Raw genomic sequence first — 12,656 nt, forward strand, 5'->3', positions numbered from 1 at the left:
AGTTAAAAATATGTTTTTACTTGATATTAACAAAGTAACAGGAACAGGAAGTCATGCCCATCCTTCCTTTAGTATAAGTAGTAGTTAATGCTCCATTTAATGCAAAAAGTTTTACCCTCCAGGTCAGCATAAGGGGAGTGTGTAATAAAAATCTTTCCCGGACCCCTATGAACGACCAGCTGGAAGTGAGACAGCCCCACCAGCGGCCTTGGACGGCTCCAAGGAAGAGGTTCTGCAGACAGCTTTCCGAACAAAGTGCAGGGATTTTCCCCCGAAGACCAGGCGGAGCTCTGGAGCAGCAGGAAGCCGCCTGACCTCAGAGTCTAGCAGCTGCTGCCAAGCACAAGCTTCCTTTTCCTTCCCAGCATCCCATCCACGGCTGATGATGTCAGGAAATTTTCCTCAGCAAGGATCCACGTGGATAACTGGCACTTAGCTGTGACCAGTCAATGGGCAGAATCCTCCCAGGAAGTGTTAGTCACCCTGAAGCAGGGGTGGGGAACCTTGGATCAACTTGAAAATTGGCCTGCTCTAGTTCGTCAAACATTTAATGAACTCACCCTAAAAGCCTTGGCTGGGCCAGACCAAATGATTTCACGGGCATTATATGGCCCACGGGCCACATGTTCCCCACCCCTGCAAAGCAGCTTCCAGTCAGGGATGTGAAAGCAAGTGTGTGCGCTAAGGGTGGTGCAGAAATCACTAAGGACCCTTCATCTAGCTCTAGAAGCTTCCTGTTGGCCCTGCTTCCTCACGTCTCCATCTGAGAATAAAATTAGCCATGTAAAAAAATGCCTCTCATTTTCTTTGAAGCAACTATGCACAGTAATTGTGGGGAAAATCCTATATTTTAAGTGTCTGGTCCTGACTGACTTCATCACTCTAAAACTAGTCTTTACTTGCATCTTTGGGTCTTCCAGTTCAGATGAGAAAGGCAGAGAATAATCTACTCTTAAAGTATGTGAAATCAAGTCTCATCAGAGAATTGAAAACCTGTTCAGTTACAGCTGGTGAATTCCCATAACCAAAGAAATCAGTTGTAAGGCTGAAATCATAACTCCTTCATGTTTTTTTGTTTTTTTTTTTATATATTGTACTTGAAATAAGAGATTTTAACTAATCTTCCAGGATTCAGAAGAAAAAGTTAGTAGTTCAGTGATTTTCTAAGTTTCAGACAAGTAAATATATCAGACTACATCCTATTTCTACCTACCTTCAACAATGCCTGGCCTGAGTCTTATAGTACCAGGCATTTAAAAAGTTTTAAAATTAGATCCTCCCTAGCCCCTAGCCTGGTTGGCTCAGGGCAGGGGTCCTCAAAGTTTTTAAAGTGGGGGCCAGATCACGGTCCCTCAGAGAGCTGGAGGGCCGGACTATATGAACTACTAATTCCTACTGTAACACCTTGGCTGCGCTCACTGCCCAAAAAACCTGGCGGGCAGGATCAGACTTCCCTGGGGGCTGCATGTGGCCCGCGGGCCGTAGTTTGAAGACCCCTGGCTCAGGGGATAGAGCGTCACCTTTGGGCTGAAGGGTCCCGGGTTGGATTCCGGTTAAGGGCATGTACCTCGATTGCAGGCTCCTTCCTGGCCCAGGCCCTGGTAGGGGTGTATGCAGGAGACAACCAATTGATATGTTTCTCTCACATCGATGTTTCTCTCTGTCTTTCCCTCTCTCTTCCATTCTCTCAAAAAAAAAAAAAAAAAAATCAATGGAAAAATATCCTTGGGTGAGGATTTAAAAAATTACCTAAATCCTAGGGCCCTCTGGACTTGTCATGAAGTATCACAAGAACCTGCAGTGTTTTTCACTAGGACCAGAGGTGCAAAGGGAAAAGAAGTGCCAAGAGGCTCACTGAAACTAGGTTATCACATCTGTAATTCAATCCTGTCTGCAAACACAGCACTTAAAATATCACAAATGCTGCTAAATCATATTTGAGATGCCAATTCCAAGCGCAAGTATAGTGGTTTATATTTGACTAAAGGGAGCCAATGCCTTTGAATATGCTTGCTACTTCAGCCGTTTGTAACCATTTCTTTTAACCTAGGATGTCTAGCATAATGGTTAAAGTATAATAAACTTTAACAGACTTTCACCAGGTACATATTTATTCGTTATAGAGGCTATGCTATTCTTTGGAATTAATGAAATCAGCATAAACCAGCTTTTAGATATACTATATGGATACCCTTGATATATGTCCCCAGAAAGAAAAAGAGCACACACAACAACTTAGTATAAATATACTGAAATAGTTTGGTACACCAGTTTAAATTAATTTTGATGAATTGAATCACATTCAAACTGCTAAAAGAGCTAAGTGTTGACTCATTTAAGTAGAAAGTTCAATGGGAAGAGATGTCTCGGACTGGGCTTATAGTACCAGGAGGAAGGCAGAGTCTGGTGACTTGTGTTGTACCCCCCATGCCCAATCTCTCAGTAGTATCATCCCATGTCAGCTTCACCCTCAGGCTGGCTCTGGCCATGATTATGGGATAGCTGTCAGAGTGGCAGAGGCTGGGTGCTTCCTCTTCCAGGTCCAGCATGCATGCTCTGCCCGGCATTCCAAGCTAGGATCCTGAGCAGGTCCCTGATGGGAGCCGCTTACATTCCATGCCAATCCCTAATTAATAATTGTGGCCGGGGAAATGGTTGTATCCATGAGCCTACACCAGTCAGGGGAGAGTTGAGCTGGGGATAAAGCCATTTCCCAAGAAGGACATAGGTTAGGTGGAGGACAGATAGTAGTGCTAGGGAAAAAATAGGGGAAGGGAAGAGAGAACACTGGATGTTCCCTATAGCATCTGGCCTCAAAGACAATAGCAAGCCCCAACTTGACTGAAAATTACTGTTGGGATTACTAATAAGAAAATATTTTTCAAGCCTAGCTAGTTTGGCTCAGTGGCCTGCAGACTGAAGGGTCCCAGGTTTGATTCCTGGCAAGGGCGCATGCCCAGGTGGTGGGCTCAATCCCTAGTAGAGGGAGTGTAGGAAGTAGCCTATCCATGATTCTCTCTCATCATTGATGTTTCTATCTCTCTCCCCCTCTCCCTTCCTTTCTGAAATCAATAAAAATGTATTTAAAAAGAAAATAGTTTCCATATGACAAACTAACAATAGCAACAACAACAAAAATCCAAGGCCAGTATATTTCTTTTATTATGATATTTTTGTGTGTGTTTGACTTAAGATGGTTGAAGGATTTCATTTTCATTTATAAACATTACAGTAATTCCCATGCAAAAACCCAGGACCGCATATGCCTGATTTCAATCAAACCTGTAGGTCTAAACATTCAAGATCAAAACCAAAATGTTGCTTGACCTTTCCAGTAGTAGACATCATGGTCATTGTTGAGAGATCAGCAGGCCCCCTGACCTCTCAAACACCACAGTTGGCAACGAGTCCATACAAAAACAGAGGCAATGCCTATGGCATCTAAACCCGGCAGGAAACTTTGTTCGTGAAGATGGGATAGCTCTACTCCAGGGCCGGTGCCCACAGACATGTCTTGGTTCCTTCTCTATAGCAAAATCTGTTTTGGAACAGGCATGATAGCTTCTATGTGGGGATTATAAATTCTTCCTGCCAGTTTTCCTCAAAACGTTCAGTAGAAGCAAAAAGACTTTACAAAAAACATTTACCTCTATAACCCCCAAAGAAATACATACAAAGACACCTATTCTATCAAGTATATATTTTACCCAGCTTCAGATAAAGTCACTCAGCAGGTATAAAGCTTTAAAAACTTCTCTCAGTAAGATAGGAACCAGGTATATCGAAGATGGCAAAACAGAAGCCCATAATTAATGGAGGACTGAACAAATGTAAAGAATCATTCCACTGATTGCAAGAAATGGGCTAAATTTAAAAAAAAAGTGTGATAGCATTTTAACAGAGGATGTCAATTTATATTGAAACACACACATTGGAACTCTGACAATGTCAAAGATTTCATTAGTGCAAATAACAATTATGGTACGTTCTTTAATAAGATTTAAATAAGGCTTCAAATAATTACATACACTAAAACTACCATTTGGGAACCTTAATTCTGTTTGGAAAGTTGTCAAACATACCCTCCAAACTATCCAAAGTTCTGATTAGAGGATAGTTACATTCAATGAAGTTGCTCCAAAACAGAATTTGTAGCATTATCACTTTCAAAGTCGACACTGTTTGGTGGGAAGGGGAAACTACTCTGGCCACTGGTCAGAAGAATTCGATCCAGCTAGCATACTGGGTAGTTCCCAGGTTCAGGTGACTCCCAAATATCTGTAGTGAAGACAGCTCATTAAAAAATAAAATAAAACAAAACAAAAAAATAACAGAATCCTTAGGTGTCAGAATGAGGTCTGTTTCTCTATCCCCATTAACAAATTTGCACAGTGTGAAACAGAAAAAAAGCAAGAGAGTTCATGGGCATCTCAGTCTATGGCTCAAGTTCTCCTTAAAAAAAAAACGAAACAAAACTGAACTATGTGACAAGAACTAGGAACAGTACACAAAACTAGAGGCAGCGTATGAAATAGTAATATACTGTTTCAGAGCCTGTACCGCCCTGCAAAACAGGAGACTTCCAATGTGTTCTTCACGGATCCAGTCTAAGGCTGGATGGGTAGAAAAACGGAAAGACGGCGGCACAGACCACAAGACAACATGATGCAAAAGTTTTAGAATCGGGAGAAACAAAAGGCAGCAAAAATGCTCAGAAAAATTTATCATCAATTCTGAAATGGGGCCTCGTGACATCGTCGGGGTTAATAAAGACAGAGATGGACTTCCCCGGGTTCTCAGTCACCAGCTGCTGCAGTTTTTTGGCCAAACGGTCATCGGGCTGGTTGGGGTCCCCTCCGTCCGACTGCGGGGAGGGGATGCTGGTAGTGCTGCCCCGCCTCTGCAGCTCCAGTGTCAGCCGGTTGGCGGCCTTGACGTGCTCGATGGCCGTGCGCAGGTGCTCCGCGGGGTCGGAGCGGACGGAGGACAGCTTGCGCGCCTGGAGCATGACCGTCTCCTCCGACAGGTGCTCCAGCATGTTGCACTGCGGGATGAAGTAGTTGGGGCACATCTTGTTGACCAGACAGTGCTGCAGGTCGTCGATGAGGCCCAGGAGGAAGTGGGCCGCATAGTCCTCTTGAGCCAAGTAGTTGGCAGGAAGTCTGTCGCAGGCCCAGAGCATCATGCTCCGCAGGTGGTAGGGGCTGATCGCTTTGGGCCGGGACAGGAGTTTGATGATGATGGCTTTGCAGGCCTGGTAGGCCTGCATGAGGCTGCTGGAGATGCACTTCTTCAGCTGCACCTCGCTCCTGGCAAAGGACAGCCGCCACTCGTTGTCCTTCTTACCCTTGTAGGAGCAAGCAGGCACCAGGTAGAAGCCGCTGATGACCTCCTCCTCGGTGATCTTCCCATCCCAGAAGTGGTTCTCCATGAGCCAGCTCTGGGCCACCGCGGGCCAGCCTTTGAAGGACACCACGGGGACGATATCATACAACATGCGGCTGCTCCCCACGCCCAGGATGATGGAGATGATGGTCCCGTTCTTTTCCACCTTCTCCACCTTCGGCATCCCCCGCTGCGGCTTCTTCTGGATCTCCGACAGGACGATGCTGATGGAGTCGTAGAACCAGTCGGCCACTTTGGTTGGGGAGAAGAAGTAGTTGGTGGAACCGTTGATGTGGTCCACGATGGTGCAGCAGTCTTTCCACTTGCTGATCGTGCCCTCGTCAAAGAGCCGGAGGCTCAGCCAGGAGTGGCACAGGGCCGAGTGGCGCATATCGAGGGTCACGGGCTGGTTACGGTCATGCAGCTTAAGGGCTGGCACCAGAAGGGTGAAGTCCATATCATAGTCAGTCCCCCGGGCGTAGATATTAAGCTCATCCAAGTCCAGGTCCACCACGCCTTCCCGGACTCCCCCCGAGAGCAGCAGGTACTCGTTGGCCACGGGGAGTTTTTGGTCCAGCTTCTGCACCATTCCTAGAAACAGGAAGAGAAAGTACTATATTACAGGAAGCACAGACACCAGAGGCTTAGGCATCAACACAGAGCGTGTGGAGCCTCCAAAACCACTGCTCATGGTTAGTAAAAACATCAAATCTTAGGCTCCTGCACAGGAGCAGCTTGAGCCCACTCTTTTCCAAGTGGGAGAATCATGATAGATTTCCCTCTCTCAGTGGCAGCACTATCACTTTCAACCATAAACTCCTCTTTCCTCAGTCATTACCTGGACTGATGGTATTGCCACACTCAGTCACCAGGCTGAAAACCTCAGGAAGCTTCAACTCTTCCTTCCCGGTTCTCCATCTCTGCTGCCATCAGACAAAGCCAGGCTCTCCAGTCTCTTGCCAAATCAGTCTATTCCCCCAAGCTCTCCCTGCTTAAAACAGTTCTCTCCGCCAGCAGAGGGCGCTGTGGGCTGAGGACACTGGACGTGGGACACTTTCAGAGGGCAGTGACATCACAACTCTTTTCATTGTGCTAAGACATTGTCTTTTCACTGTGTTCACACTTGAACTGATGGTATAAAGGCAATTGGAGGGCAAAGCTCCTTAGTGCTAGTCAAGACAGTAACATCCAACTGCATGAGCAGTCACTGGATTCTGTGGATTCTGTGCACTAGCATTAAAAAAAAAAAAAAAAAAAAAAAAAATCAATCCAGTTGCGTTTAAGAAAATTCTTAATGGAAACAAAAAGATTCATTTTGTTAAATGTCAACTCTTGGGCTACCTTTCTTATATCCAGATACCCTGTGTGAGGAAATGGGAAGTAACTGTAAAGCACTTCCTAGTCATTCTGTGTGCCCTGGCTGGGTGGCTCTGCTGGTTATAGTGTTATCCCAATACACCAAGGTTTCCAGTTCTATCCCCAGTCAGGGTACACATAAGAATCAACCAATGAATGCATCAATAAGTGGAACAAGTCAATGTCTGTCTGTCTGTCTCTCTCTGCTATCCTATCCTCTCTCTAAAATCAATCAGTAAATAATTTTAAAAAGTAAAAGAAAAGCACTCATGTGATTCTGAGTTGTGGCCTGAATTGGCTGTTTTGCTGAGGGAATACCATTTTACTTTAAAAACAATTGATAAACTATGGATATTCAGACAGTTATTTGATAGACATTTTCATTAAAAATGACCAAAATTTGCCTGTCTTCATAAAAATGACTGAAGTCCTTATTGACATAAAAAAAATGGAGCTTTCAACAAAAATATTAATTAAAAAAAAAACACCTCATTGCATCGTGAACTTAACATCTTTCCAAATATTATAGTATACTTTTCTGATGAGACTGGTGGTAATGTAACAGATATGGCATTTTTATGACATTCTGAGCTATTTGAGAAAGAGAACCATATCTCCGATGTGTATTAAGCAGGCACAGGGGTCTGCATCCAACAGGCACACAACTGAAGCTGTGACTGCAGGACAAATGGTAGATGGGATTAACAGGGCTCAAACATGAAGTCCTGAGATAAAGACTAGACATAAGTGACCATTCTACCAACAGCATGCAAATGTCCACTCCCTCCCCTGTCTTTTATATTACATAGACTCCCAGCACACTCTCCGTGATTTATTTAACAATTTTCCCCAGAGACTGCAAAGAACTACTACATACTCATTACATTACTCACTGAAATTACCTTTAATAAACATCATTTGTTATTCATAGGACAACCCCAATGCAAATAAATAAAGCATTTATATGTATTTATGCTAGCACTGTATTTCAGAACTTAACACTCTTTTATAAAAAAAAGTTCTCATTTTCATTCCTTAAAATCCTATATTTCAAACAACAGTAACCATGAAAAAGTCTTCTATTTAGTACCATTTCCTTCCCCACAGATTGGAATATATAGCAAGCTATCACTTTCTTTTTAAAGCAATCAATATGTTATCCAATGTTAAAAAGTCAAAAATTTATCAAAAAGAGAATCCAGTGTACCTGACTTTTTGGGCTCTTTCTCACACACCCAGCTCTTTCTTCAACAAAGAATGGCTTAGCTCAGCTACTGGGTGTGCTGTCAGTGCAATCGCTTAATGACTTAGTCAGCTGTAAAGAGCCACCTCAACCCCAGTCCTGTCCTGCTGTGGGGGTAGGGTGGGGTGGAGGTACCCCAACAATAATTGATCCACCTGGGAGGGCCCCAGTTCAGGGTACTCTGAAGAGTCATCTGAATCCAAAGTTCCCGAAGGCTGACACTGGGCCTGCAGGGAAATTCATCTCCTCCCTCTGCCTCCTCCCCTCTCTTCCACAGGCACAGAGCCCAGGGCTGCTCCTTCCTAAATATCCTAACTCAGTGTTTTTCAACCTTTTTTGGGCAAAGGCACACTTGTTTCATGAAAAAAATCACGAGGCACACCACCATTAGAAAATGTTAAAAAATTTAACTCTGTGCCTATATTGACTATATATAAAGTAATTCTCTTGAATAGGAATCAAATAAACACAAAGAAAGTATTTTATAATTACTTTATTATGAAATATTAAGTAAACAAAATAGTGAAAAATTATAAAATTCTTGTCTTGTCTGCACCTACAGCACACCAGGCAACATCTCTTGTCTGCACCTACAGCACACCAGGAACAGCGGTTGAAAAACGCTGTCCTAACTCCACCTCAATCAGGGCTGCTTCCTGAGAAACCGGATTTAAGACACTACCATACTTAAAAAAAAAAAAAAAAAAAAAATTTAAAGCCAGAAAAATAAAGAAGACACTAACATACTACCCCAATCCAAAACAATCTTTGATACAAATCGTCATGGAAGATTTATGTTCCCTGTTTTTTAAAAGCCAAACATTAACAACCAGGATTTAAAATTATATAAAACTAGGGCCCCAGTGCACAAAGTCATACACTTTGAAAGGAACTGTGGGCAGAGAGGTTGTGGTAGGCCCAGGGGCAGGTCTCGGCCCATCATCTGAGACCCTGCCTGGCCCCTCCCACTGTGGCCCCCAGACCCCTGTCTGCCGGCAGTCCTGCACCCACCACTGCCACTCCCACATGCTGATGGCACTGGCCTCACTCACAACCGCTGACGGTGTGGAACAATTGGGGCCAGCACTGTCAGCAGTTGCAAGCAGAGGCTGCTGCCCTGATTGCCCCTCAGGGCTAGCAGTAGCCACTCACACCAGCTGATGGCAGCAAGTGATCGAGACAGACACTGGGCACTGGCAACGGGTGCAAGTGGTGGCTCTGGTGCCAGGTGCAGGTGCGAACAGGGCCAGCACTGGCAGTGGGTGTAAGCACTGGGCAGGACAGTGGTGTGCTGAAGCAAAGAATTTTTAGTAACCACCAGAGGCTCACCCCAATGACAGGACCAGAGCCCCACCTTGCTCTGGTGCCCCCAATCACCTGCTCCATCATCCCACCACAGCCAATGCCTGCCATGTTCTGCACACGCCCCCTGGTGGTCAGTGCACGTCATAGCAATCGATTGTTCAGTTGTTTGGTTGTTCCACTGTTAGGTCTATTTGCATATTAGCCTTTTATTATATAGGATTATGTAAACACCAAGACAAAGACTCATTTCTTAATTGTCCCCATGTTTCAGTATCCACCTAATCATTACATTGGCACAAATACTACCACACCAAGTTGCAGCTTAGAGATGAGAGGATAAATTAGATTGACTTCTAAGAAACCAGCATAAGTTGTGAAAACCATTTTCAATATTTTATAGAGTTACATGTAGGTACTGTTCCTTTAAAAGAGAAACATTTGATAATGAAATAATTTACTCCTCTTCATTTTAAATATTCTTTCATTCTAGTATGTGGAGTGCCATGAACATAAATGGGAAAAATCATAAAATGCTGCACTGTGGTTAGTGTTTAAAACCTAAATCAAGTAGAAGTGGTGGTGTTATTTGGGTACAGCACTGTTATCTCCTCCTAGGCATAAATAAGTCAGCATTCTGTATGTCCTTTTGTATAGATGGAATCAAATTGGCTCTGAGCACGTGAGCTAGACCCTGTCTTTACAACCAGAATACCTGCTGTGGTACCAGCTGGGGAATAATTTGTTTACAAATGTGCCTCTGAATTTTGCCTTTGATCGTCACTGATTTGGATTGTCACAGGTGAGAAAAGCTAAAACTCTTTTCTGCCCTCTGCTGGATTCAAGAAGTTATATTTTTCTACTTATTACATACTAGAGAACTAACTCCCTCTCTCCTCCCCCAATTGCTGGTGATGCACCTAGGTAAAATGTTGGCCCTTCTTTCAAAAAAGCCGTATCAAGTATTTGTCTAAATGCTAACACTGAGGAGTTAGGGTAATTTTGGGCGCTTCTTATTCCTTTAAAGTACAGAGAGAACGTTAGCAGCAAACAGAATATGGCTGAGGCTCACTTGCTAAGCTCCTAGAAGTTAGAAATCAAGTCCCTAAGGCCACACTGTTCTGGACGCTAATCCCTTGTGATCTGCATTTGCATTTCCCCTGCCAGGGCCCATTAGTCTGCAGTTTTATAATTTGGTAACACAAACTGGAGCCTTCCCTAGCATTACGCAAATCCAAATTTAAGTGCCCGTCTTGAAAACTTTCCCGGGCCACCTTTAAGTGAAAAGGAGCTGACATCAGCTATTACAGCAGATGGGTTGCCATGCAACTAACACACAGGCAGGGCCTGGGAAGGAAAAGGAGGAGGAAAAAATGCAGTTGTACACTTTGGCCGTGATCAGTTCCAGGGAGTGCCACCTCTGAACTGATCCAAGGATTTCTGTGCATTGCAGGAGGGTAAGATCCAGTGACGCTGCCTGTTTGGCTATTAGTAAATTAGCCGAGAAAAGGAAAAAGCACACAGACCACTGAGCTTGTTGCAGCAAAGGAAAGGAGGTATGCCTAAAGGGCCTATTCTTCTGGGTGTGTCTCCTATTTTCATAGAAGATTTTCATGTGTCTGCTTTTAAACCACACAGTAAAACTGCCTCAGTTCCTATAACTGATTCCTTGATTTCAGTCTATTTCATAATTTCTACCTAAGAAGACCTTCCTATTACTTGGGCCTCGTTGTCATCCACTTTGCTCTTTGCTGATTATCTTTAGAATATCAAATACAGAATGGAACTCTGTCCCTGACTCCTTCATGTTCTACTGAATTAAACTTTAGCACATTCCATTGACTTCAAATTACTAACCTCCATCACTCAAGCACAGAATGCAGATAACTAACAACAGAGCACAAGAATTAAGTAATATTTGAAATCAGGCAGGTGGTTTAATAAATACTAAGTAGCTAAGTGAAATTAATAATATATAGATTCATTAAAAAAAATCTAAATAGCTCAATAATATTTGCTGATTTATAAGAAAGAGTTCTTTCTTTTGCCCCAATTTGAGTCATGGCAATGACTCTTCCATGGGATCATGCTGACAAAGTCCTTCTGTGACTCTGACTCTCCACTCCCCTAACCCTTGCAAGGGTGCAGTTTTCGTGGTTGTTAATAAACAATATAAAATCTTCCTATAAAAATACTATGGCCCTAGCCGGTTTGGCTCAGTGAATAGTGCATTGGCCTGTTGACAGAAGGATTCTGGGTCCAATTCTGGTCAAGGACACATAACTCGTTTGCAGGCTGGATCCGCAGCCCTGGTTGGGGTGCATGCAGGAAGCAACCAGTCGATTTATCTCTCTCACATCGATGTTTTGCTCTCTCTGTCTCTCCCTCTCCCTTCCACTCTCTGAAAATGAATGGGAAAATATCCTCAGGTGAGGATTAACAACAACAACAACAAAAAATTATGACTTACGATAGAAAGGGGTAAATATTTTTGCCAAGCTTCTCTGACATTCTGGGAAGCAAGCATGGTCACCTTCTTCTAACAAAGTCACCCATTTATGGGTTTTTAATGTCCTCAATTTGGGGAATATTTTACCATTTCCCTTAGTCATGTCCAGAAATCATATATATGAAGTCCCTTATTTTACAGGTAAAATAGAACTGAGGTTCAAAGAGGAAAAATAGCTAATTCGAGGTCACACAGCCCTAGTGGCAGATTAACAGTGTTGTCTTGTTTCCACATTTGTGCCAAAGGTCAAAATGCACATAATACTGTACCCCTAAGACAATGACCCAACTTACCATGAATGCGGAATGGCTCTAAAGGGAAGTGGCGGGGGTCACAAGGCAAAGTGACAGATTTGTGCTTCGTTGGTTAAAGCTGACCATGTTCTGACAGGCAGCAGAACATGTCTGACTATCCACATTGACTATAAGAAAGAATGGACCTGCCCTGACTTGCAAGAAGCTGTTAGTGCTGTGGTCCTAAACAGGCATACTATTAGACACTAGAAATATTGAAGACAGATACCAATAGAGTGCTCCAGGTTTTCAATAATCTGCAGAATGGACATTAATAACAATAATTATAGTAATGTGTTTCATAAATCAAAGTCAGTTTTACTTGGCATAGTTTCTGAAATAGAGGTAACTCTACATTATTTGATTTAAATCTTTTAGAAAAACTTCATGGCCCATGTGCGGAAGTCGGTTTTCGGCCTGGGCGAGTCTATTTTGAAGAAGTGGCGTTAGAACACTCAAGGGGCCAAAGAGCCGCATGTGGCTCGCGAGCCGCGGTTTGCCGACTACTAGGTTAGATGAAGGGAATCGAATGTGCACTCTCTCCCTGGCCTGCCGCTGGCCTGGGAAT

The 12,656-nt window shown here is 43.5% G+C and overlaps 1 protein-coding gene across 1 annotated transcript in view; it reads right to left on the reverse strand.

Annotated features, from left to right (window-relative positions):
* Positions 1 to 3,138: 3,138 nt before the first annotated feature.
* The window catches only part of MB21D2 (Mab-21 domain containing 2), a 114,957-nt gene continuing 105,439 nt past the window's right edge, over positions 3,139 to 12,656 (reverse strand). The window contains exon 2 of the mRNA XM_084872997.1: positions 3,139 to 5,976. Coding sequence (XP_084729123.1) covers positions 4,712 to 5,976 — 1,265 coding nt within the window. The 3' untranslated portion in view covers positions 3,139 to 4,711. The remainder of the gene's footprint in view (positions 5,977 to 12,656) is intronic.

Source organism: Pipistrellus hanaki (assembly GCF_964339955.1).
Source record: "Pipistrellus hanaki genome assembly, chromosome: 2".
NCBI lineage: Eukaryota > Metazoa > Chordata > Mammalia > Chiroptera > Vespertilionidae > Pipistrellus > Pipistrellus hanaki.